Source organism: Schistocerca gregaria, chromosome 1 (assembly GCF_023897955.1).
Source record: "Schistocerca gregaria isolate iqSchGreg1 chromosome 1, iqSchGreg1.2, whole genome shotgun sequence".
In the NCBI taxonomy this organism is placed as follows: Eukaryota; Metazoa; Arthropoda; class Insecta; order Orthoptera; family Acrididae; genus Schistocerca; species Schistocerca gregaria.
In genome coordinates, this window is record NC_064920.1 from 1,104,863,451 (window position 1) to 1,104,889,656 (window position 26,206).

A 26,206-nucleotide genomic window follows, 5' to 3' on the forward strand; every position below is an offset into this window, starting at 1 on the left:
CAACAGTTGTAAGCAAATAATGCAGTTATTTCAAAATTAAAAGTTTGAGGGATGAAGTTATGTTATATTTATCAATGTCACATTTTTAGAATATGGTTTCAAATAAAACTGTTATCCTAAACTTTCTACCAGTTGTTTCGATGACATTTTTTCAGGCACATGACTGAGATTGTATCAACTAGCCTTCACATAGGCAGAGGAGGTGCACAAGACCAATTGGGTAAGTGAATGCAGTTTCACCTTTGCTTCAAACATATATTTGTAACCTTTACAGGACCTCAAAATATTAACAAAAAAAACTGTAGAACATTGTAATGATATGAATTAACTTACAGAAAGAGTAAGAAAGCAGCCATATATCTGTATCACCACATTGTTTGTGGAAAATCAGGGCTAGCAAAATCAATCTTAACTTCCCTGTTGTAATGATTTGTGTTTCCTTGACCCATTCCTCTTATGTGAAGGCTTTCCAAGATATAATCTTTGGAAAACAATGTATCCGTGGATGGATGGTTGGACGACATCAAGCACACTGCTATCTGTAACCTGAAAAACAACCTACACCTTATCATTCCCTCAGGCAAAGGCTCCATGGCAGTGTTCATGAATCGTAGTAACTGTGTTGCTGAGGGCCTCTGCAAACTTTCCAGCACTTCGCATACAAACCTTACAACCATGATCCCACACCAGAAATCTGTCATGACCTGAAGCCACTCCTCAAGGCCCATTCCAAAATTTCACACATCGGTCCGTCTCCCTCTTACACCAGCAACCCCTCGCAGTCCACCTTTTAGCTACTCTCCAAAATCCACAAACCCAATCCCACAGGTCTCCGCATTGGTCATCCCATTGTGGCTGGCTACAGTGCTTCCAACAAACGAACCTCGGCCTTTGTTGACCAACATCTCCAAACTACTGTCCTTAACGTCTCATCCTATGTTAAAAGCAGTGCTCACTTCCTTCACTGCCTCTCTGCAGTTCCTAACCCATTGCCAACACTCACATCCCCCATGCCAACATTCCCTTGGTACAAAACCCACCACCGCTTCCCCAATCTTCCTAGCCAACCATTTCCTAACACACAATTATTTCACTTCTGAAATCTACAAACAGATCTGTTGTATTGTCATAGGACTAACATGTTACCATCATATGTAAACTTACACTATGTGATTAAAAGTATCCGCACTTTTCATATTAGGTGCATTATGCTGCCACCTACTGCCAGGTACTCCATATCAGCGACCTCAGTAGTCATCAGACATTGTGAGAGAGCAGAATGGGGTGCTCCGTGCAACTCGGGGACTTCAAGCATGGTCAGGTGATTCAGTGTCACTTGTATCACATGTCTGTACACGAGATTGCCACACTCCTAAACACCCTTTGGTTCGCTGTTTCTGATGGGACAGTGAAGTGGAAACATGAAGGGACATGTACAGCACAAAAGCGTACAGGCCAACCTTGTCTGTTGACTGACAGAGACCGCCGACAGTTGAAGATGGTCGTAATGTGTAATAGGCAGACATCTATCCAGACCATCACACAGTAATTCCATACTGCATCAGGATACACTAAAACTATGACAGTTAGGGAGGTGAGAAAACTTGGATTTCATGGTATAGTGGCTGCTCATAAGCCATACATCGTGCCAGTAAATGCCAAATGACGCCTCGCTTGGTGTAAGGAGTATTAAGATTGCACGACTGAACAGTGAAAAAACAACATGCGGAGTGATGAATCATGGTACATAATGTGGCGATCCGATGGATGGCTGAGAGTTTGGCAAATGCCCATTGAACGCCATCTGCCAGTGTGTTTAGTGTCAACAATATAATTTGGAGGTGGTGGTGTTACGGTGTGGTCATGTTTTTCATGGAGGGGGCTTGCAGCCTTTGTTGTTTTGTGTAGCACGGTCACGGCACAGGCCTACATTGATGTTTTAATCACTTTCTTGCTCCCCACAGTTGAAAAGCAATTCGGGGATAGGGATTGCACCTTTCAACATGATTAAGCACCTGTTCATAAGGCACTGCCTGTGGCAGAGTAGTTACACAACAATAACATCCCTGTAATGGACAGGCCTGCACAGAGTCCTAGCCTGAATCCTATAGAACACCTTTGGGATGTTTTGGAACACCAACTTCTTGCCAGGCCTCACCAACTGACATTGATACCTCTCCTTAGTGCAGGACTCCATATAGAATGGGCTTCCATTCCCCAAGGAACCTTCCAGCACCTGACTGAATGTATGCCTGCGAGAGTGGAAGCTGTCATCAAGGCTAAGGGTGGGGCAACACCATACTGAATTCAACCATTACTGATTGGGAGGGGGGGGGGGGCAAGAACTTGTAAGTCATTTTTAGCCAGGTCTTCTGATTCTTTTGATCATGTACTGTATTTATGAGCCATCTGGAGGAATCCTTCATATCCAGTCAACACGTAAAACACCTTTTCTGTTTGATTAATTGATAACACTTTCATGGTCTGGATTCAAGGCAAGGACACTCTTCGATTTTTCCTACATAACCTCAACATCTATTCCCAAATCCACTTCACCTGGTCATTCCCAACTTGTCGTGCCACCTTCCTAGCAGTCAGTCTCCACCTTTCAGATGGCTTCATAAATATGTCCATATCAAATGCACCAACCTCCACTGGTACCTCCACTTTGACAGCTGTCACCAATTCCATATCAGTCTTTTTCCTTACATTCACCCAAGGATGCTACATGTGCAGTGGAAATCAGGAGTAATCAAAATATACTGGTAATCTTACCAGAGCCTTTACTGACTGGAGTATCCCGTCCATTTCATCTATAAGCAAATCTCCCTTGCCATCTGCTCCTCTGACTCTGGTAAACCTGTTAACCAGCACTCTTCTGATTTCTCAGTACCACCCTGACCTTGAAAAGATCAACCACATGCTTCAACAGGGCTTGGATTCTCTCTCGTCCTACCCTGATTCAAAACCCTACCCACTTTCTGCAAAGTAGTATTCTGCCACCCGCAATGCACACGCACACGCACACATGCACATGCACGACTACACCTCATGCACACATGACCACCAAATCCAGCATCTGGGGCCAGAATACATCACCACTTGGGATGGAAGCAACAATCTGGAGGGGCTGGGGAAGGGGAAGGGATAGTAGGTACAGGTGGGGAGACATATGAATGCTGTCTGGTGGAATGTGCAGGGACTAGACTGCCAACAGTTGCAGTGTCATGAGGTTGTGGAGCAGGGAGGTGGGGAAGAAAGGAACGAAAAAGGAGTTGGCAAAGGGCTGCAAATAAACAGGGTGGAGATGAGGATGGGGAGGAGATGTTAGGACAGAGTGGGTAGAAACTGTTGGGTGGGGGATGTGGTGACAATATGTTACCATAGGTTGAAGCTGGGATAATTATGGGAGTGAAGAATGTGTTATAAGGATAACTCCCATCTGCACTGATCAGAAAAGCTGATGATGGAGGGAAGGATCCAGATGGCTCAGGTAGTGAAGCAGCCATTGAAATCCAGTGCGTTACGTTCAGCTCATGTTGCACCACAGGGTGATCTACATTGCTCTTTTGCTCTTGGGCGCAGTTTGGCAGTGGCCGTTCATCTTGGTGGACACCTGGTTGGCAGTTACACAAATATAAAAAGTTGTGCAATGATTGCAGCAGAGCCAATAAATGACATGACTGCTTTCACAGGCAGCTCCGCCCCTGATGGTGTAGGCTATACCTGCAAAAGGACTGGAAAAGGAATTGCTGGGTGGGTGGATTGGGCAGGTTTTGCGCTTGGGTCTTCCACAGAGATATAATCCTTGTGGCAAGGGATTGGGTTGGGAGTGGCATAGGGATGGACTAGTATGTTGTAGACGTTTGGTGGGCAATGGTACACTACTTTAGGAGGGGGTCGGTAGTATCTCGGGTAGGATGTCCCTCATTTTGGGGCATGATGCTAGGTAATCAAAGCCCTAGCAAAGGACATGATCCAGTCATTCCAGTCCAGGGTGGCACTGGGTGATGAAGTGGACACTCCATTGTGGCTGGTTCTTGGGGGCAGTGGGAGAATAGGTGTGAGGGGAAATGGCAGAGGAGATCTGTTTATTGACTAAGTGTAGGGGATAGTACCTGTCTGTGAAGGCCTTGGTGAGACCCTCAGCATACTGAGCAAGGGAGTTTTTGTCACTACAGATACGCTGCCCCTGGATATCCAGGCTATGTGGGAGAGATTTTTGGTGTGAAAGGGATGACAACTGTCAAAATGCAGGTACGGTTGGTGGCTGGTGGGTTTAATGTGCACAGAAGAGCAGATGGACCCATCAGAGAGGAGGTGGTCAACATCTAGGAAGGTGGCACACTGAGTTGAGGAGGACCATATGAAGCAGATGGGAGAGAAGGTGTTGAGGTTCTAAAGGAATGAAGATAGGATGTCTTGGCCCTTGCCTGTAATCTAGCCTCCCACATCAAATACACCAACCATTTCCTTCATAGACTCTCCACCACACTAACCTCTTTACTTCGTGGATTGTTACTCTTCACTGTTGATGCCACCTCCCTGTACACCTCATGTCCATGGTCTTAACACTATTGTACACTACCTTTACCAATGTCCTTCAGTCACCAAACCCACTGCCTCACTCCTCATACACCTTACTAACTTTATTCTAACCCACAACTACTTCCCATTTGAAGGGAAGGTATATAAACAAATCCATGGCACAGCCATGGGCATCCGCATGGGACCCTCCTATGCCAACTTTTTTATATGCCATCTAGAGGAGACCTTTCTAGCCTCCCAAAATACCAAACCCTTAGTGAGGTTCAGGTGAACTGATGATATCTTCATGATCTGGAACTTTCTTTGTTCATTCACAACCTCAGTATCTTCTCTCTCATCTGCTTCACATGGTCCTCCTCAACCCATCATGCCACTTTCCTACATGTTGACCTTTGCCTCTGTTGGCTCCATTCCCACCTCTGTCCACATTAAATTCACCAACAGCAACAGTACCTGCATTTTGACAGTTGTCATCCCTTTCAAACCAAAAATCCCTTCCATATAGCCTGGCTACCTAGGGACAGCATATGTGCTGTGACGAAAAGCTCCTTACTCAGTATGCTGAGTGTCTTACCAAAGCCTTCACAGACAGGTACTATCCCCCAGACCTAGTTAGCAAACAGACCTCCCCTGAAATTTCCCCCTCACAACCTTAACCCTCCCACCATCTCCAAAAACCAGCCACAAAGGATTGCCCCCTTCATCACCCAGTACCGCCCTGGCCTAGAACATCTGAACCACATTCTTCTCCAGGTCTTTGCCTATCATCATTCCCTGAAATAAGGGATGTCCTACCCAAGATTCTTCCCATCCCTCCTAAAGCAGTGTTGTGTTGCCCACCCAACCTCCACAACATCCTAGTCCATTCCTATGCCACTTCCAACCCAACCCCTTGCCACAAGGATCATATCCCTGTGGAAGACCCAGGTGCAAAACCTACCCAATACACTCAACCAGCAATTCCTGTTCCAACCTTGTCCAGGTTTATCTTACCCTAGCAGGGGCTGAGCCACCTGTGAAAGCAGTCATGTCATTTACTAGCTGTGCTGCAATCAGTGCAAAGCTTTTTGTACTGATATGACTACCAACCAGCTATCCAACAGGATAATGGCCACTGCCAAACTGTGGTCAAGAGCAAAGTAGATCACCCTGTTGTGCAACATCAGCTGAACATAACACACTGGATATCAATGGCTGCTTCACTGCCCGAGCCATCTGGATCCATCCCTTCACCGTCAGTCTTTCTGAGCAGCACAGATGGGAGTTATTCTTAAAACATATTCTCTGCTCCCATAATCATCCCGACTTCAACCTATGGTAACATACTGTCACCAAACTCTCCACTCAACAGTTCCCACCCACTCTATCCTATCATCTCCTCCACATCCTCGTCTCCAACCTGTTTACTTACCTCTAATTTCCCTACTCCTCTCTCTTTTTTTTTTTTTTTTTGTTCCTTTTTTCCCCCCACTACCCTGACCAGCAAACCTCCTGATGCTGTGCCTGTTGGCAGTTTAGTCCCTGCACAGACTACCAGACAGCATTCATCCCACCCATACACCACTATTCCTTCCCCCTCCCCACCCCCTCCAGAATGGTGCTTGCATCCCACATGATGTTGCTAACTGGCCTGAGATGCTGGAGTCATGTGTGCTGAGGTGTGTGTGTGTGTGTGTGTGTGTGTGTGTGTCACTTTTGCTAGAAAAATAGCTAGTGCTCAAAAACTACAATAGTGTGAATTCTGTTTTTATTGTGTTTCTGTGCTTCCAACTTGGTATAGATGAATGGTTGCCTTGCCCTTGTTTTTCATGTATTGCTCCATCCAGAATTTCCATTGTTATGCATTTCTGAAAAATATATAGCATCCTTAAATCACTTGATAAAATATAGTTTTTTGTGGAAACATTGTAATACAAAACTAACATTGTTCTGTTATACTTTTGTTAAATTTCTATACAAACCGTAAGTATAGTTAGACCTTGTGTAGGTAACACTATGTTGATGCCAATTACAACCAGTGAACTTAACTCTCTTCAGCCAAACATCATGCATTGTGCACAGACTGGTGGGAAGTTTGCACAGCTGTTTGCTGTATCAGTGATAATGTTAACACTTGTAAAAGGGTTCTGTAATAAACAAAAAAGTCAGACAGAAACTTATTTGATTGAAAACATGACTTTGAGAAGGAAAGTGGGGGTAAGTCATGTTTTATGGAGACTTTGTTTAAATACTTTAAGCAAGGCAGTAACTTAGCCATACCCCACACAACATCCTCTCCCCTCTTGGTCTTTCTTAGTCTACCTGTCTGTCAGGTAAATATGGTATTTTAATTGTTGTGCACGCTCCCATATATATTAAAAACAAGGATTCCAAGACTTACCAAGCGGGAAAGCGCCGGTAGACAGGCAAAATAAAATAACACACAAAATTTCGAGCTTTCGCAACCGGCGGCTGCTTCATCAGGAAAGAGGGAAGGAAAAGGGAAGTTGAAAGGATGTGGGTTTTAAGGGAGAGGGTAAGGAGTCATTCCAATCCCGGGAGCGGAAAGACTTACCTTAGGGGGAAAAAAGGATAGGTATATACTCGAGCGCGCGCACACACACACACACACACACACACACACACACACACACACACACACACAGGCATATTTAAAGGCAAAGAGTTTGGGCAGAGATGTCAGTCGAGGCGGAAGTGTGGTGGCAAAGATGATGTTGAATGACAGGTGAGGTATGAGTGGCGGCAACTTGAAATTACCAGAGATTGAGGCCTGGTGGATAACGAGAAGAGAGGATATATTGAAGGGCAAGTTCCCATCTCCGGAGTTCGGATAGGTTGGTGTTGGTGGGAAGTATCCAGATAACCCGGACGGTGTAACACTGTGCCAAGATGTGCTGGCCGTGCACCAAGGCATGTTTAGCCACAGGGTGATCCTCATTACCAACAAACACTGTCTGCCTGTGTCCATTCATGCGAATGGTCAGTTTGTTGCTGGTCATTCCCACATAGAAAGCGTCACAGTGTAGCCAGGTCAGTTGGTAAATCACGTGGATGCTTTCACACGTGGCTCTGCCTTTGATCGTGTACACCTTCCGGGTTACAGGGCTGGAGTAGGTGGTGGTGGGAGGGTGCATAGGACAGGTTTTACACCGGGGGCAGTTACAAGGGTAGGAGCCAGAGGGTAGGGAAGGTGGTTTGGGGATTTCATAGGGATGAACCAAGAGGTTATGAAGGTTAGGTGGACGGTGGAAAGACACTCTTGGTGTAGTGGGGAGGATTTCATGAAGGATGGATCTCATTTCGGGGCAGGATTTTAGGAAGTCATATCCCTGTTGGAGAGCCACATTCAGAGTCTGATCCAGTCTCGGGAAGTATCCTGTCACAAGTGGGGCACTTTTGAGGTTCTTCTGTGAGAGGTTCTGGGTTTGAGGGGATGAGGAAGTGGCTCTGGTTATCTGCTTCTGTAGCAGGTCAGGAGGGAAGTTGCGGGATGCGAAAGCTGTTTTCAGGTTGTTGGTGTAATGGTCCAGGGATTCAGGACTGGAGCAGATTCGTTTGCCACGAAGGCCTAGGCTCTAGGGAAGGGACCGTTTGATATGGAGTGGGTGGCAGCTGTCATAATGGAGGTACTGTTGCTTGTTGGTGGGTTTGATGTGGACGGATGTGTGAAGCTGGCCATTAGACAGATGGAGGTCCATGTCAAGGAAAGTGGCATGGGATTTGGAGTAGGACCAGGTGAATCTGATGGAACCAAAGGAGTTGAGGTTAGAGAGGAAATTCTGGAGTTGTTCTTCACTGTGAGTCCAGATCATGAAGATGTCATCAGTAAATCTGTACCAAACTTTGGGTTGGCAGGCTTGGGTAACCAAGAAGGCTTCCTCTAAGCGACCCATAAGGGTTTTTGTTTTTACTTCAGATGCTGCTCCCTATACGATCGAAGGAGGAAAAGCCCTCGGAGCATTTTATTGCTTTGCTCATGGAGTACATCGCCTTGCTGAAGAAGTATGTTCAATGTTAGTGAACATAAATAAACTGATTTCCTCTAGAAAGAAAGTATTTCTAACGGCCTCTGCTCGCATCAAGACCTACAAAGAAAAACTACCAAATGTGCCTCTGCCTCCCAAACCATTGATGATTATTGGTGTACGTGGGTCAAAGATGTGTTGTTTTACAATGAACATTTTGAGTCCATTAGAAGGTAGTATGTGACTTCAATAGTGCAAAGGCTTTGGCAGTTTGCCAGTGCAAGGAACCTTTTCATGGTTCCAGTAATAATAATAATAAAAAAAGAAACATTGCTCTGATTAGCACTCTTTTTCCACATACCTGCAACTATTAAAAAACTTGGAACTCAAGGTTTGGTGGTGAATGAATCTATTCAGTTAATGAATAAAATTATTCTAGCGAACTCCTCATTGCTAGAGGTATTTCCAAGAAAACTTACAGAAAAGTTTGAAAACATTTTAAACAATAATCCAGGCCTTGAACCCTTGTGCCAAATTGATAGTTTTATTAATGAGATGGGTGAACATTTACTAGAAACAAGAAGTGCCAACATACCACCCAAATTCAGATACCACCCAAATTCAGATACTGCCCAGTTACTTCAGTTGATGTAGAACAGTCCTCCTCTGCTTATAAATTTTTTTTGAGTTATAGAAGACACAATGTTACTACTGAACATTTGGAACAGTACTTGTTTGTTTATGTTTACAATAGTAGAAAAATGTAAAATAAGCTGTAAATGATGCTTTAGTCCAATAGTATTAATTAAAAGCTAATGCTGTTTAAAAAAAATCATGATTGTATGTTGTTTTTTAAATAAAATATTATGGAGTGTTTGAGCATGCCCCTCAGCGTGCGTTATATCTCTAAGTTGGTCCTGTTCATATCGATTGTTTCGCTGCGACTCACTTGCATTGCATTTGATTGTTACCGACAACAATAGCAAAGAAGGAACAATTCTTGAAACATGGTATGTGTCCCCATTTTGCAGATTTTTGGAAAATAAAGCAAGTTCCCCCCCCTCCCCCCCTTTACTAACCTCTACCAGAAAGTTTTCGGAAAATGATATCAGTGTTCTAAACGTTTTCATGTGGGCAGTGCTCGTCCTTGTAATTGATATTCACATGTTCAACTTTTAGATATAAAGCACGCAGTAACTACCAAGTTCTTTCATTATTTGATCTTTGATATTATGAAACTTTTTATGCCTTTTTTTAAAAGCATGTTTCATGCATATTTTAAGGTCTCTAATTATAACCCTGCACTCACCTGACTGAAAGTTCTGGTCTTCCTGCCGCAGTATATCACTGGTTCCCACTATTATTATCTTAAAGATGTCTCTTTCCCTTTTTGTATTCTCTAGCCTACCTATCTGATCAAGGGTTCTAAGATTTCACACTCACACCAATGGAATACCAGTTTCTTTTTTTCCTGTAAATGAGATCCTCTGGAGTAATTCATGCCCAGAGATCAGATTTGGGGACTATTTTATCTATGAAATATCTTACCCAAGAGGATGCCACAATCATTTAACCATACAGAAAAGCTGCATGTCCTCGGGGAAAAATAATGGCTGCCTTATCGCTGTACTTGCAGCCGTTTGCTGTACCAGTAACACGAAGGCCGTGTTGGCTGACGTTAAGAGGCCAGAGGAGTCAGTTATCCATACTGTTCTCCCTGGAGAGTAAAAATTGTAAATGATGAGTAGTAGCCATATTTACAGGTGGATGTGTGACGTGAATGTAAGAAGAGAGTTCCACATCCTTAAGATTAATTTATTAATGAACCAGGTAACACAAAACTACTCTCCACAGACAACCCCTCAATTGTGGTTGCACCTACTGTACAATTACATATATCATTGACAATATTATGCAAAGGATGGTTGCTACTCATCATAGAGCGGAGATGCTGGTTGGGTTTGTAGTTTGGCTTCGGCTGCCACAGTGTGTGTGTGTTTGTGGTTGTGTGTGTGTGTGTGTGTGTGTGGTTTTGTGTGTGTGGTTTTGTGTGTGTGTGTGTGTGTGTGTGTGTGTGGTTTTGTGTGTGTGTGTGTGTGTGTGTGTGTGTGTGGTTTTGTGTGTGTGTGTGTGTGTGTGTGTGTGTGTGGTTTTGTGTGTGTGTGTGGGGGGGGGGGGGGGTTGTGTGTGTGTTTGACAAAGGCATTGTTGGCTGAAAGCTTGTTGTATGACAGTCTTTTTGTTGTGCCCATCTGTGACTCACCATCTCCACTGTATGGCGAGTAGCAACTATGCTTTTCATAATATTTAACATTCCATTCTGGGTTATCTGTATCATCGAGGTATACGAGCCTTCCTACCATAGCAAAATACATGCTTCCTGGGGATTTTGTATGTTGGTTTCATCAGTATAGTTAATTTAAGTAATGTTTTTCATCAATGCTTTACCCTTTCTAAATTTTTATGTAGGTGCTACAAAGGTGTAGAATTATTGAAAAATATTGCATAAATGAACTATGCCCTTTTGAAAGTCAACATTAGTAGAATTTCATTCATAATAATTGACACTTTGGAAAGCCTGCAACTGTGTCACTCAGTTTTTAAACAATCAAAAACTATCTGTTACCTTTTTTTCATACATGGCACAATGTTTTTCAAGAATTTCAGTTGTAAGCGCATTTATTTATGTAAATATTTTCTGTGAAGTTTGCATGCATGATTTTCTTCCTCCCCTACACTCTAGTAGTCTTTTTGAGGTTATACTGCAGCTGGAAAAGCAGACAAAATAAATCTTGAAATGATTTTTATATACTAATCTTAGAGACAGTGTTTGTTACTCTCTCTCTCTCTCTCTCTCTCTCTCTCTCTCTCTCTCTCTCTCTCTCTCTCTCTCACACACACACACACACACACACACACACACACACTGAAATATATATATATATATATATATATATATATATATATATATATAAAACAGAAAGAAACTTCCACATGGGAAAAATATATTAAAAACAAAGATTCCAAGACTTACCAAGCGGGAAAGCGCCGGCAGACAGGCACATGAACAAAACACACAAACACACACACAGAATAATTCTGTGTGTGTGTTTGTGTGTTTTGTTCATGTGCCTGTCTGCCGGCACTTTCCCGCTTGGTAAGTCTTGGAATCTTTGTTTTTAATATATCACACAGAATTATGAGCTTTCACAACTGGCAGTTGCTTCGTCCTTCCCTCTTTCCTGACGAAGCAACTGCCAGTTGCGAAAGCTCGTAATTCTGTGTGTGTGTGTGTGTGTGTGTGTGTGTGTGTGTGTGTGTGTGTGTGTGTGTGTGTGTGTGTTTTGTTCATGTGCCTGTCTGCCGGCGCTTTCCCGCTTGGTAAGTCTTGGAATCTTTGTTTATATATATATATATCAGTGTTTGTGTTTATAATTAAAGCATGCTACAAAAGTATTTCGACAGTTTGGTTTCACAAATAGTTTGTATAGTGAGAGTTGTTACATTTCTTGGGGATTGCAGTATATGCCTAAAGTTTTCAGTTATAAAATTTATTTTACATTTATTGAAGGTTGAATTATTGATTGTTTCTATTTTGGTATAGATGATGAATAGTCTATAAAGATATGTACATGTTTATGGAAATTGCAACAGTTATCATAAGCGGGAGAAAAATTTGAATAATGAACTGATTGTGTATCTTGTTTGTCATTGGGTTTTTTTTTTCTCCTTGCTTTTTGCGACTTAAAAAATTTCCTGCTCTCGAGTAAATCCATTAAATGACAGTACAAGAGAGGCAGAAAATCACCCATGCAGATATCACAAAAAGTATTTATGTAACAAAATCAACTTGAAAATAACTTAGTGGTGCAGTTTTCCATTATTTAAATCATTAGTAGAATTACTAGGGCATAGCTGACAGTCACAGGGAAATAGGCTGTCCAGTGAGATCTGACACAAGAACTTCAGTGGTTAAACGTTTATCACATAATTAACACAGGAACCTATTACTTTTGTTGCGTTAGGATTTGATGAAGCTTCATTGAGACTAGAATAACTACAAAATACCAGATGCTTCAGCAATGTAGTCGATGCCTGTTAGTACAGCATACTTTCATTCACGTGTGGGTTCAGCATAGAACACAGAGTATATCTGTCTATAGGTGTGATGACTAAGAAACCCCCTAATGTTATTAACCAGTCACAGAAGGCTTATTTTTGATTTCTTTGTTACTTGTAGAGCAGATTTTTGATTTCTTTGTTATTTGTAGGGCTGAGTGTGTCAGCAGAAACCTGGGAGCTGCAAAAATACTGGCTGGAGGGGCTAGTAAATAGCATATCACCCCTGGTGGTTTTGTTTCTCCCCCCTCCCCTCCCCTCCCCTCCACACACACACACACACACACACACACACACACACACACACACACACACACACACACACACACCTAGCGTTCTTGACCATATGAAATACGAACAAGAACTCCCTCATTGAACATGAGTGAGCTGTGTAGACAAAACCACTATTGCCACATAAACTATGTTATCAATAGACATCTGATTGATAGTACTTATTTCTTTATGATGCTACTTAAAAGAGGTAACACTGCAGACATTGTAGAGATGAGAGTAGCTTGTGTGTAGTCGCGTGTGATGTGAAAACATTATTTTCATAAGCAGAAAAGAAGATTACTAGAGGGGAGAGCTTGTGTACCTCTCCTGGTTAGTTTGTTACAGTATTCTTTAAGTTTTGTTACTTTTTGCCCCACTCTGTGCCTGCTCCTTCGGGGCGGGGTGTTGGAAGGGGTGAGGGGTCAAGGGGTCAGCTATTTTGTCACCTTCAATATAGCTCTGTACGTCTGGTATCACAATATTTGTTTGCTATCCTAAGATGGTTCCTTTGAATCCTTAGAATGGTAAGTACATATGGACAATCTGGCTGTGTCCCTTTTCAAAGCTTTTGTGTTTGACTATCATAATTAAAATAAAACAAAACTTATTTGTAGATGATTGCACAAGATTTTTACGCAAATTGTGCCATTTAATAAAGAGTATAATAGAATACAATTAAGGCTCAATACAGAAGAACCACAGGTCTCTCAATTGTTTCAGTTTTGTGGCATTACATACGTGAACACTTGACTCGCCACGAGTACGAGAGGTACACAGCACTACACAATGTGACTACCGATGTGGGGCGAGGTCGAGCTTGGCTGCGGGCAGCCTTAAATGAACGCTCCCTGGAGCGCTACCTACACATTCTGCTATCTAGTCCCCAGCTGCTGCAAGCATTCTACGAGGATTGGGCATTACTGTTGGATCAAGAAATGAGCAGCACTCTGCCCACTATGGCAGCAGGTAATGAAGTCAAGGATCTTATATATTAGTTGTCAACTGAAAAAGCCCTAAAACTTTTATTGGCACATGTTATAATTTTTGTATCTCCTGTCAGCTCTTCCCCCCGTCCCTATCTGCTGCAATGAATAATGAATCATGGACCTTGCCATTGGTGGGGTAGCTTGCATGCCTCAATGATATGGGTAGCTATACCACTGTTGCAACCACAACAGGGGGAGGGGGGGGGGGGGGGTACCTTTTGGGAGGCCAGACAAATGTATGGTTCCTGAAGAGGGGCAACAGTCTGGAGGATTGACTGATCTGGCCTTTCAACATCAACCAAAATGGCCTTACTGTGCTGGTACTGTAAATGACTGAAAGCAAGGGGAAACTACAGCTGTAATTTTTCCCCAAGCTGTACTGCATGATTAAATGATGATGGCGTCCTCTTGGGTAAAATATTTGAGAGGTAAAATAGTCCGCCATTCGTATCTCCAAGGGAAGAGGGGGGGGCTACTCAGGTGGGTATCATCGGCAGAGAAACAAAACTTGACGTTCTACTACACATCGGAACATGGAATGTTAGATCCCTTAGTTGAGCAGGTAGGTTGGAAAATATAATAGGGGAAATGGATAGGTGGAAGTTAGATACAGTGGGAATTAGTGAAGTTAGGCGGCTAGTTTAAAAAGACTTCTGTTCAGGTACATACAGGGTTATAAATACAAAATCAAATAGGGGTATGCACTTGTTGGTTTAATAATGAATAAGAAAATAGGAATTTGGTTAAGCTATTATGAACAGATAGTGAATGCCTCATCATAACCAAGATACACAAAGCAAACACCCACCAACTAGCTCCGAAGATGAAGAATTGAGTGAATAAAAGTATGATGAGATGAAAAAAGAAATTATTCAGGTAGTGAGGCGTTTTTCTTGTAATGGGTTGATTTTTAAGTGATCAATACATAGCAAGGTGCCAAGTCTTCACTCATTCCATATAATAACAATTACCTTGTTTTCTTAATTTCCTTGTCGTCGTCTTGTTTTCTCTTGATGGTGTAGTCTGCTGTGCAGTGACTTCTTTTCCAGTTGCAGATGGGTGGGGGCTATAAGCGAGCTCCTACATTCACACCTCTCACTACAAAATAAAGTTCTCAGCTCACAAAAACAGATATTAACAAAGCTTTTCAGACAAAATGTTCATACATGAAGCTTCAGTGGTTGATTAAAACCTTAAGTTTGTAGTTAACACAAGATACCATAGCATAGTGTCTATACAACAACATGATTCATTTTTCTTTTGTCATCAGGCTCCTTTAAACAGTCGTCCCATAAACTGTATGGGAATGGAGTGGGAAGGAGCTTTAATAAATGTTTTGAATTGGCATGCCCACTGCCATGCACTCCACAATGGTTTGCCAAGTTTAGATACAAATGTTCCTGAAAATTGTGGACACACTGCAGTGTGTGTCTGTCTTAGTGTCTCAGACCCAGTTTCTTTATATCATTTTTTATCTCCATCAGGCAGATGGTTTGGACTGTCGTGCTTTGGCAGTAGGTGAACATATGGTTTTTGAGGGAATTAAGAGGTAATCTTTGCACATGATCAAGAGCTATCCACCTTTCCCAGCACAGAGTTTCTATATTCCCAGTATTCCTGAACTTCCAATATTGGGCGCAATATGGCATACAAGGCTTCAGAGTAGGTGGCTGTTGTGTAATGTTTCAGCTTCACATGATGATGATATAATCTTTTGTTGTTACGTTTCTTGAATCAATTGGTGGGCTAGTCCCATTTTATTATTATTGCAGGCAGGGCTGCATTCTCTGAAGTTCAGTTCAGTCCACTCATAGAGAGCTCTAAATTTTTGTATTATATTGACTTTGCTGTGTTCTGGTGTTTATTTTATTTTTTATTACCTTGCTTGAAGTTGGCACATTATCTCAAATGTGAAATCTATGTTTGACTGATAGCCTTATCAGGAAGTAGACGTGCATTGCAACCTTTTGCAATACACCTCTCTCAAGGATGCAATTGAAGATGAGTGATCAAAACAGAAACACATCATATGACCTGACATCTGATTCAATCTCAGAACCGTCGGAGCTCTCTAAAATTTTACTTTGGAGAATGGTGTTATCCACACTCTGTAGAATAAGTTAGAGTGTTTTATTCTATAACCGTAATTCCTGAAATATTCTTCCCAAAAACTGAGTCTGCACCTTCCTGAGCTCAACAAGAGTGATTATTACAGTGCAGTTTGTGATTTCAATACTAGTCTTGTACTGTTTAGAGATTAAAGATTTGTTCAGCACTGCTTCAGATCTTCCTGAAAGATCCATGTTAATGGTAAAGTTGAATATATAATTATCTGTCCATGTTCAGTAACCCTTGGATAGAATCTTTTGCATAACTGTGAGAAGACAAATCGTTCAATAGTTATTCCCATAAATTACATCATTTCTTTGAATTTAATGGATTAAAGTGGGGATCCAGTCAGATAGCAAATTCTGTTTTGCAGATATTCTGTACGATTTTAGTAAGGTCATTTACTGTGCTGTTACCAGAACATCTCTAGAGTTCAGCAACTGTCTTCGCAGTTGCCTCTTTCTTAAATACTATGGCAATTTGGAAGGGCTTTTCCCACTGGAGGCCCTAGTGATTCTAGGCTTAACATTTCTCTTTGGTAATCAGACTCTTGGATGAAGGATTGAGGATTTTTTAAAATATTCAGCTGAAATATTACAGCTATCGTTGTTAATGTGTGTGTGTTTTGAATCTCAGAATCTGTTTGAAGTCTTTGTAAAGGTCTGTAGACTTGTTTCTCAAAAAACTTTCTTTGATTATTGTTGTTTACACGAGAGATATCATTAAACTCACTACGATATTTTCATTGTAAGCTTATAAGTATTTTAACAAATTTTCCTCAGTTTATAGAAACTCTGCGTTTGCCATCTGACTGCATTTGGACTGTTGTGTGGTGAGTCTTCAATGTGCAGTATGTGTTGTTTTTGTTGGTGAGAGATAATAGTCAAGTGGCTGTATAAAATAGAGCCTCATTCACCTTGGTGTCATTTCATAAGTTGTCCACAGTTGAAGTTCTGACTTTATTCTTAAGTTGTCCTGTGTCAAACTCAATTACGTTAAGGGCATTGTGTGTTGTTTGTCTGGGTACAATCTAAATTTAGTTTTGGAGAACTACTGACCAGAATTCAAATGAGCACTTCTCAACTTTCATATTCCATTTTCCTTTTTAGAATTTTCTAGAATGACCACATGATGTATTTGTAATACTCCCAGTTCAGATTGTATGGTGGATGCAGCTTCAGTTTCTTCCGAAGGTGCTTAGAAGCTGTGGACTTGATGACTAAGCTAAAATTTGCATTGCAGTTTTTTGCATGTGTGTTGGATAGCTGGTAACTACATTACAGTATATTCCCTTTACCCAAATATGCCTTGAAATATCCTGTAAGTATAATAGTGTGTCTCCTTGGAATCTTCAGGAGAATCTCATTTACATCTTCCCAAAATATGATTTAGTAATACTTTTCCCACTTTTCTGAGGGATAAGTTTTTTCAACTGTGCAGTCCTAGATGGAATAATAGAAGTGGTCAGAGTAAAGGTAATAATGTACTTGAGGGTTAAGCAGTCGACAGGCATGTAAACCATATTGAAAAGATTGTGCTTTGCATCGAGCTTTCGTATTCATTCTTTATTAACCGTTGGCCACTTACGTCTTGATAGTTTTAATCATTGGTATATAATTGATAGCCAAGGTATTTTTACAGAAACAATTCTTAAAATTTAGTGCTACATTATTGATAATGTAAACAAAAACTAATACCAAAACATTCATTTCAAATAGATCAGTTATCTTGTCGACAGATGTTTCAGTAGCCAGTCATTTAGAAATATTGTAGGGCAAGAATTTAGTGGAGTTTAAGAAAATTTAAACATATTACTTCAAGGAAGTTTCTTGTCCTTGCCAGTGTATCTCAGGACAGAAAACTCGAGTTTGCTTCTGGTGTTGCGATAGTGTTAGTTGTCTCTGGTGTTACTCATTTAAGTTGCATGTAATACAAAGTAATGATACAGCAACTGACGACTGTCAATATCTTCAGTTTGATAAAGGGGGTCACAGTATTCCTTAAGATTCACATTGCTCATTATTCTGATAACTTTTTTAAATTTTAGAACTTATTTTAGAAAACAGGAATGTTCCCATATCAGTAAGCTGTAAGAGTTGTGTGATAGGTAAAGACAAAAATATAGCATCTCCAGATACTCATTAGTAAGTGCACCTGCCAGTTTCCACTTGAAGCACACTAAAAATTATTCTCTCCCAGACATGATCAGTTTTTGTCTCAGTTTTTGACTCAGTATGAAAGCCTAACAGTTTTACTGATGTATTTTGTGCATTTTTAGTTAATCCCAGAATGTGTTCCTGTGTGTTAAGTCACAAAGTACTTCATTAAAAGAAAATCATTTCATTGCTAATTATATATTTCTCAAAGTTCCTGATACAGTTCTATAATGTGGTGTGTGTTACACAGTGGTGTGCCCTCTGTGTATAATATATTTCTAAATTAGTTCCTACATAAGAGACTAAATCATTTATGTAGTTGTGAAATAAATAGACTGAGGACTGAGCCCTGGAGCACAAAAGTGCAAACTTCAGTGAAGAACATCTGTTTATAACTGATCCAAACTGCCCTGTGTTCCATAGTAGGGCTTGATCATAGCAAAAAATGGGCTGTGTGTTTCATAAAATTCTAGTTTTGCTAATAGGATATCCTTGTTGAAGATCGCTACAATTTTACAGACTTGGAGTCCACTAGGGAAAACTCCAGTTTCTAAATATTTATTGAAAATGATAGTACTTGGATGACCAATAAGCTGTATAGTTTCTTTAATTTCAGAATAAATAGCAGTCTATAATTCTGGAGTCAGGGAACATTTGACACAGCATTAACATATTTGTAAGTACCAAAATTCCAATGGAAAGCATTCCTCGCAAGTGGCTTGGCACCAACCCAGGTCTAATAGAGATGTACTCTTTGGTTTGATTTCTTTTTTCAGTTCACTTACTCTGGTTATTCTGGATCCATAGGTACATGTAGTGTGTTGGTTTCGTAATTTTCGTTTTGCTAACACCCCATTCTGCTTTGATGTTTCTGAGAGCACTTCCTATGATCTGTTCACAAGTAAGTGTTTTGGCCCGGGTCAGCATATGGTTGAATGTACATCTTTTTCGGCAACTATTACATATCTATTATTTTAATAACTTTTCTGATGTCTTAACCACACTTTTTATTATTTGCAAAATCATCTTATGTGTTTCGACATTGTCATTTTCAAGCATATAAAATACAACACAAAACTGGTATCAGAAAAAGATATGAAAATATTTCCATTTCACCATTGATTAGAGACATAGTATAATGAGTAGCACATGGCTTTCTAACTTACCAGTGTTACGTTAATCATACACTCCTGGAAATGGAAAAAAGAACACATTGACACCGGTGTGTCAGACCCACCATACTTGCTCTGGACACTGCGAGAGGGCTGTACAAGCAATGATCACACTCACGGCACAGCGGACACACCAGGAACCGCGGTGTTGGCCGTCGAATAGTGCTAGTTGCGCAGCATTTGTGCACCGCCGCCGTCAGTGTCAACCAGTTTGCCGTGACATACGGAGCTCCATCGCAGTCTTTAACACTGGTAGCATGCCGCGACAGCGTGGACGTGAACCGTATGTGCAGTTGACGGACTTTGAGCGAGGGCGTATAGTGGGCATGCGGGAGGCCAGGTGGACGTACCGCCGAATTGCTCAACACGTGGGCCGTGAGGTCTCCACAGTACATCGATGTTGTCGCCAGTGGTCGGCGGAAGGTGCACGTGCCCGTCGACCTGGGACCGGACCGCAGCGTCGCACAGATGCACGCCAAGACCGTAGGATCCTACGCAGTGCCGTAGGGGACCGCACCGCCACTTCCCAGCAAATTAGGGATACTGTTGCTCCTGGAGTATCGGCGAGGACCATTCGCATCTGTCTCCATGAAGCTGGGCTACGGTCCCGCACACCGTTAGGCCGTCTTCCGCTCACGCCCCAACATCGTGCAGCCCGCCTCCAGTGGTGTCGCGACAGGCATGAATGGAGGGACGAATGGAGACGTGTCGTCTTCAGCGATGAGAGTCGCTTGTGCCTTGGTGCCAATGATGGTCGTATCCGTGTTTGGCGCCGTGCAGGTGAGCGCCACAATCAGGACTGCATACGATCGAGGCACACAGGGCCAACATCCGACATCATGGTGTGGGGAGCGATCTCCTACACTGGCCGTACACCTCTGGTGATCGTCGAGGGGACACTGAATAGTGCACGGTACATCCAAACCGTCATCGAACCCATCGTTCTACCATTCCTAGACCGGCAAAGGAACTTGCTGTTCCAACAGGACAATGCACGTCTGCATGTATCCCGTGCCACCCAACGTGCTCTAGAAGGTGTAAGTCGACTACCCTGGCCAGCAAGATCTCCGGATCTGTCCCCTATTGAGCATGTTTGGGACTGGATGAAGCGTCGTCTCACGCGGTCTGCACGTTCAGCACGAACACTGGTCCAACTGAGGCGCCAGGTGGAAATGGCATGGCAAGCCGTTTCACAGGACTACATCCAGCATCTCTACAATCGTCTCCATGGGAGAATAGCAGCCTGCATTGCTGCGAAAGGTGGATATACACTGTACTAGTGCCGACATTGTGCATGCTCTGTTGCCTGTGTCTATGTGCCTGTGGTTCTGTCAGTGTGATCATGTGATGTATCTGACCCCAGGAATATGTCAATAAAGTTTCCCTTTCCTGGGACAGTGAATTCATGGTGTTCTTATTTCAATTTCCAGGAGTGTATATAATTGTTCAGTCGCAGACAGGCATAATGGACACACACACACACACACACACACACACACACACACACACACACACACACACACACCTTACTTTGTAGCTCCTGTGCTGTATGATGAGTAGCAATCTGTTCTTTTCATAATATTGTTATTAATCTATCCTGGATTTTCTGTTGTTTAATATAAAATTGTTCATTAGATGTCTTGTTATTGCAAGTTCTGACATGATACAATATAAGTGCAAATTGCTACCAAGGTACAAATTGGAAGCCACATGGATAAAACTGCTAGTCGGTGGTAGACACTGTATTTGTTTGTGTAAAACTACATTTTCAGTGTTACATCATATAAAACAATTTCAACAGTAAACAGTTCAAGGAAATCACATTACAAAGTTTTAGAAAAAGGTATTTCTTTACAAGCAATATGTAACAGATCTTTTGAGTGGTCGAAGATAAGGCATTGGAAGAGCACACTGATTGGTGTTAGGGTACATGAGGCCAACTGATATAATTTAACTGGATTTATAAAAAAATCTGCTCACCATGAGCCTGTGGCTGCGCAAGCTTACCAATTGCAACCCTCTTTTGTGTGTGTATTCTGCCACCGCTTGGTGAGTAGATTTTTTAATCTATCCAGTTAAATTATTTTGTCAATAATTGATTGTTTTCATTTTTATATACTGATGAAATTGTTTTATACAATCTAATGATGAAAATTTAGTTGTAAACAAACAAATGCAGAGTGTAACATGTATCCAGAATTGCCTCGCGGTTTAATCCACTTAGCTTTCAATTTGTCCCATGGTAGCAGTTCGCATTTATCTTGCTATTGATAATGTTGACAAGATATGATGTTCCTCATGAACAATTTGATATGGTTAACATAACACTGTGAAAGATGGAAAGCGATATTGTTCTCATTATTCTATGTCTGAAATAAGTGTTGAAATGTAACCTATTTTCCTATATTCCAATAGTAGTTTTAGTTGCATTTTATTGCCTTTTAGATTTGTGTTATTTAAATGCAGAGGCATTATATTTTCCATATGTCAAGAATTACCACAGAAGATACTTTATAAATAGAAGCAAAATGTCTTCGGAGAAAAAATATGCTTTAATTGCTGTAAGCTCAAGGAGGAGAAACCAGAAATAATTGGTACTTCTTGTGTATTCTCTAGAATTCGCAAACATGAGTCATGGGTCAGTTTTCTATTTGTGTTGGCCACATCATAGTAACAACAGTTCCACTATTTTGTTTTACTTTCTTTGCAGGTCTTGGGTCAATACTATTTGCAATCAGTATAGATAATAGTGATCTGAATGGTGGTACTGCTACAATGGAGACGGAGTCAGTAGGAACACCTTTGAGTCGTAGTGAACCAGTTATCCCACCTGTAACTATCTGTGGTAAGTTAAAGTTGTCAAATACTGATACATTTTCTGTTTGTTTTAATGTTACGACTTTTATTTGAAATATTCATTTCCATCAAATTGCACGTCTCTCACTGCTAATTCAGCATTCACCAATTCCTTGGTTTCTGACATGTATGAACAAAGTGATAAATTTATTTTAGTTCCATTTATCAGATGGTATCTTGACAAATATCTTACCTTTACGCCACTCATTCTTATTTTTAATCCATTTATTATTATGTGTGATTTTATCGTCATGAAAGTGAACTAGGAAGTGAATCATTCATTTAATTAAATCTGGAAACTTCATAGAATTTTCAACATTCCACATTTATAATAAACTGAACAACCAAAGAAACTAGTACACCTGCCTCATATCATGCAGGGTCCCCATGAGCACACAGAGGTGTTGCAACATGATGTTGCGTGGACTCAACTAATGTCTGAAGTACTGCTGGAGGTAATTGACACCATGAATCCCTTAGGGCTGTCCATAAATTCTCAAGAGTACGAGGGGGTGGAGATGTCTTCTGAACAGCACATTGCAAGGCATCACAGATATGCACAATAATTTTCATGTCTGGGGAGTTCGATGGCCAGCAGAAGTGCTCAAACTCAGAAAAGTGTTCGTGGAGCCACTCTGTAACAATTCTGGATGTGTGGGGTGTTGCATTGTCCTGCTGGAATTGCCCAAGTCTGTCGGAATGCACCATGGACACAAATGGATGCAGTTGGTCAGACAGGATGCTTACGTACGTGTCAACTGTCAGTCATATCTAAATGTATCATGGGTCTCGTATCACTCCAGCTGCACACGCCCCACCCCTTACAGAGCCTCCACCAGCTTGGACAGTCCCCTGCTGACATGCAGGGTACATGGAATCATGAGGTTATCTCCATACCCATACACATCCATCCACTCAATGCAATTAGAAACAAGACACGTGACCAGGTAACAATTTTCCAGTTGTGGAAGGGTTGCATCTCTGTCACGTCATGGTTGGTCCTTTTCATGCAGGATTTTTTTCCGGTTGCTGCGATGTTTGTTGAAGATTTGATGTTTTACCGGATTCCTGATATTCACAATACACTCTTGGAATGGTTGATGGGAAAATAGGCATTGCCGACCACAGTGCTATAGTCTGCCGGATTACATATTTCTGTGTTTGAATATGCATGCCTATACCAGTTTCTTTGGGCTTCAGTGTATATTTCATTCTCACCCAGTGTGTCACCCTCCCCCCTCCCCAATCACCCATACCATTCTTTGGTGAGTTTGTCATTGGCTACCAGCCTTTGGAGCACATCTTCCCTTTCTGTGCTGCATGCCTATCCTCCTGCTGTTCTTTTTATCCTCTCTTAGGGAATATTTTTTTGGGTTTCTGATGGGAATGCATTCTGAAGTTTCGGTACCCCGGCATTAGAATAGTGCCTTGTCTACTCCCTCCCCCCCCCCCCCTCCCTCCCTCCACCTTTTCCCCTTCCCTGACATCAGTGTTAGAGATCCCTCTTAGTTGCGTCTTTCTCCATGTGTGCTCCTGAAGACACATAACATGTGACCGGGTAACTCGTAATTCCCAACTCTGGGTTGACAGGTATTGTTCACACTTACCCCCCCCCCCCCCCTCGGTACAGGCGAGGCCCTGGGGAAGGGGGGGGGAGGGCGTTTGCTTGAATTGTTACCTTCCCAATTGCCAATTTGTCCTTCAGTCTGGAGTCTGAGAAGTGTCAACAATCACCTAAGGTGAGTGAGCACCCCTGTGAGGGAGGGAGGGGGGGAGGGGGGAGTCAGAAGGACTGCTGCAGAGATGCTTCCAGTTATGGTGGATTTTTTGCAATGATCCAACTTTCATCATCTCAGTCTACACCTGCTAAACATAAACGAAATGAGACTAAAGATTCAACAACTCTCCCAGGTGCACCTCAGTTCCTCGTGGTGTCACATACCAAAGGAGGTCAATCTTTTGCTACAGTTAATCTGTTTATTATTCAGGAAGGTTTTGATGCAATTGCAGGCTTACGTAATGGGTCTTTGCTTCTGGAGACCAATTGTGACTTTAAAGTCCAACAACTGCTTACATGTCTGCTCCTACATGGCTATCCACTTCATGTCAGGGCCCATCGTAGGATGACTCCTTCGTGTAGTGTTGTTTACACTCACCTGCTGGATGGTCTGAGCAAGGGGAAATCAAGCATTTACTTTCTGATCAGGGCATCACTGCGGTTCATTGAGAAATGAAAGAAGTTGTTACAAACTTAGTGCCTACAAACACTCTTTCTCTCACATGTGATCAACTATTGCTTCCAGTTTTTCTCACATGTGATCAACTATTGCTTCCAGCGAAGATTAAGACAGACTGTGTAGTCCCTATGGTCTGACCATACATTACAAACTCAATGCATTGTTACCAGTGTCAATGTTGTGACCACTCTTGCATGTCCTGTCAAAACATGACCAAATGTGTTACTTGAGGTAGAGATGCTCATTAGGGCGATTACCTGCCTCCTCCCTGCTGTATCAATTGTAATGGCAACCATGCAACCTCATCCCATGAGTGTCCCACGTACCTCGATGAGTAGACTGTCCAAGAGATCCGGGTGAAGGAAAAAGTACCCTACCCTGTTGCTTGCAAGTTGTTGGCTAGTTGAAAGCCCTGCATTTTATCATGTGGCAGTTATAGTACTGTTCTTGCTATGCCTCGCCCCATGAAGAACATGGGCGCTCAGATGTGCGACCTCCAGTTCAGCACTGCAGTTACGAAATTGCCCAATATCATGGTAGCATCCTAGTCACCTTCTCCTACAGCTGCACAGCAAGCCACCAAATCTTCGCTTGTGGCAGTGTAATCACCTGCTACACAACTGGCAGGCTGGAAAGGACAAAGGAACACTCGTGCAAGGACTTCTTATGTCCCTCTATCCAACAAATCTCCAATTCTTCATCTTTCAACCATAAAGGCTCTAAGAAATCGAATAAAGGCAAATGGTCTTCTCCTTCCCCGGCTCGGAAATCCTCTTCAACAGTGTCGCTACATGATACTCGGCTGACCGCCATTTCGTCGGTGCGCACTGTCTACCATTTTTCTGAACTAGAGCCTGCAAGCCAACCCAGGGAGAATGCTGATGTGTCTGTAGATTTCATGGAACTAGATCCCCCATTCTCTGGGCCCTGTAGCAGTGAGTCTTCAAAGGCTGGCATTTGGCAGCCACCAAGGTGACTGTCCTTCATTTGTTCCCACCTCCCCATTACCTGTTATGACTTTTCTCTAATGGAACTTTCATGGCATTAGATCAAACAAGAAGGAATTATGGCTGCTCTTGGAATCACAGTGTCTGGTTGTTTTCTGCCTGCAAGAATCGAAATTGCACCCTTGCAAGCACGTTGACCTCTTGCATTTCCTTCTGGTCCACTTTGGACGCCCTCCCTAAGGATGGCATTCCATTTCATGGGGAGCCGCACTGCTCATTCAGGATGTGCCCATAGCCAAGCCATCTCATTTAACATCCACCTGCAAGCTCATACAGTCCACATTTTCCTTCCTCGTTTCACCTTTTCTCTGTGTAACATTTACATCACTCTCTCATTTACTGTCACCGGGGCAGACTTCCTCCAACTTATTGGTCAGCTGCCTCACCCCTTTCTGCTGTTTGATGACTTTATGCCCACCATCCCTTCTGGGGCTCTTAAAAAATCCTATCAGAGAGGCTCACTCTTGGCTGACCTTCGCAGTCAACTCAATCTCACTTGTCTTAACACTGGAACACTCACATTGCTTTCAGACTCCATGCACACCTTCTCCCATTTGGCCTCTCGTTCTGCATTGCCCATTATTCGTGTGGTTCATTCTCTCTGACACGTACTAAGAATGACCATTTCCTGTGCACTCGGGAGGACGATGGTTCAATCCCCCGTCCAGCCATCCTGATATAGGTTTTCCGTGATTTCCCTAAATCGCTCCAGGCAAATGCTAGGATAGTTCCTTTGAAAGGCCATGGCCAACTTCCTTCCCTAATCCGATGAGATCGA

At 42.2% G+C, this 26,206-nt stretch overlaps 1 protein-coding gene across 4 annotated transcripts in view; it reads left to right on the forward strand.

Annotated features, from left to right (window-relative positions):
• The window catches only part of LOC126282715 (sorting nexin-29), a 162,892-nt gene that overhangs the window by 40,133 nt on the left and 96,553 nt on the right, over window positions 1–26,206 (forward strand). For all 4 annotated transcript variants that reach the window (XM_049982216.1, XM_049982218.1, XM_049982219.1 and 1 more), the window contains exons 3-5: window positions 156–220; window positions 13,626–13,871; window positions 22,039–22,173. In XM_049982216.1, coding sequence (XP_049838173.1) covers window positions 156–220; window positions 13,626–13,871; window positions 22,039–22,173 — 446 coding nt within the window. The remainder of the gene's footprint in view (window positions 1–155; window positions 221–13,625; window positions 13,872–22,038; window positions 22,174–26,206) is intronic.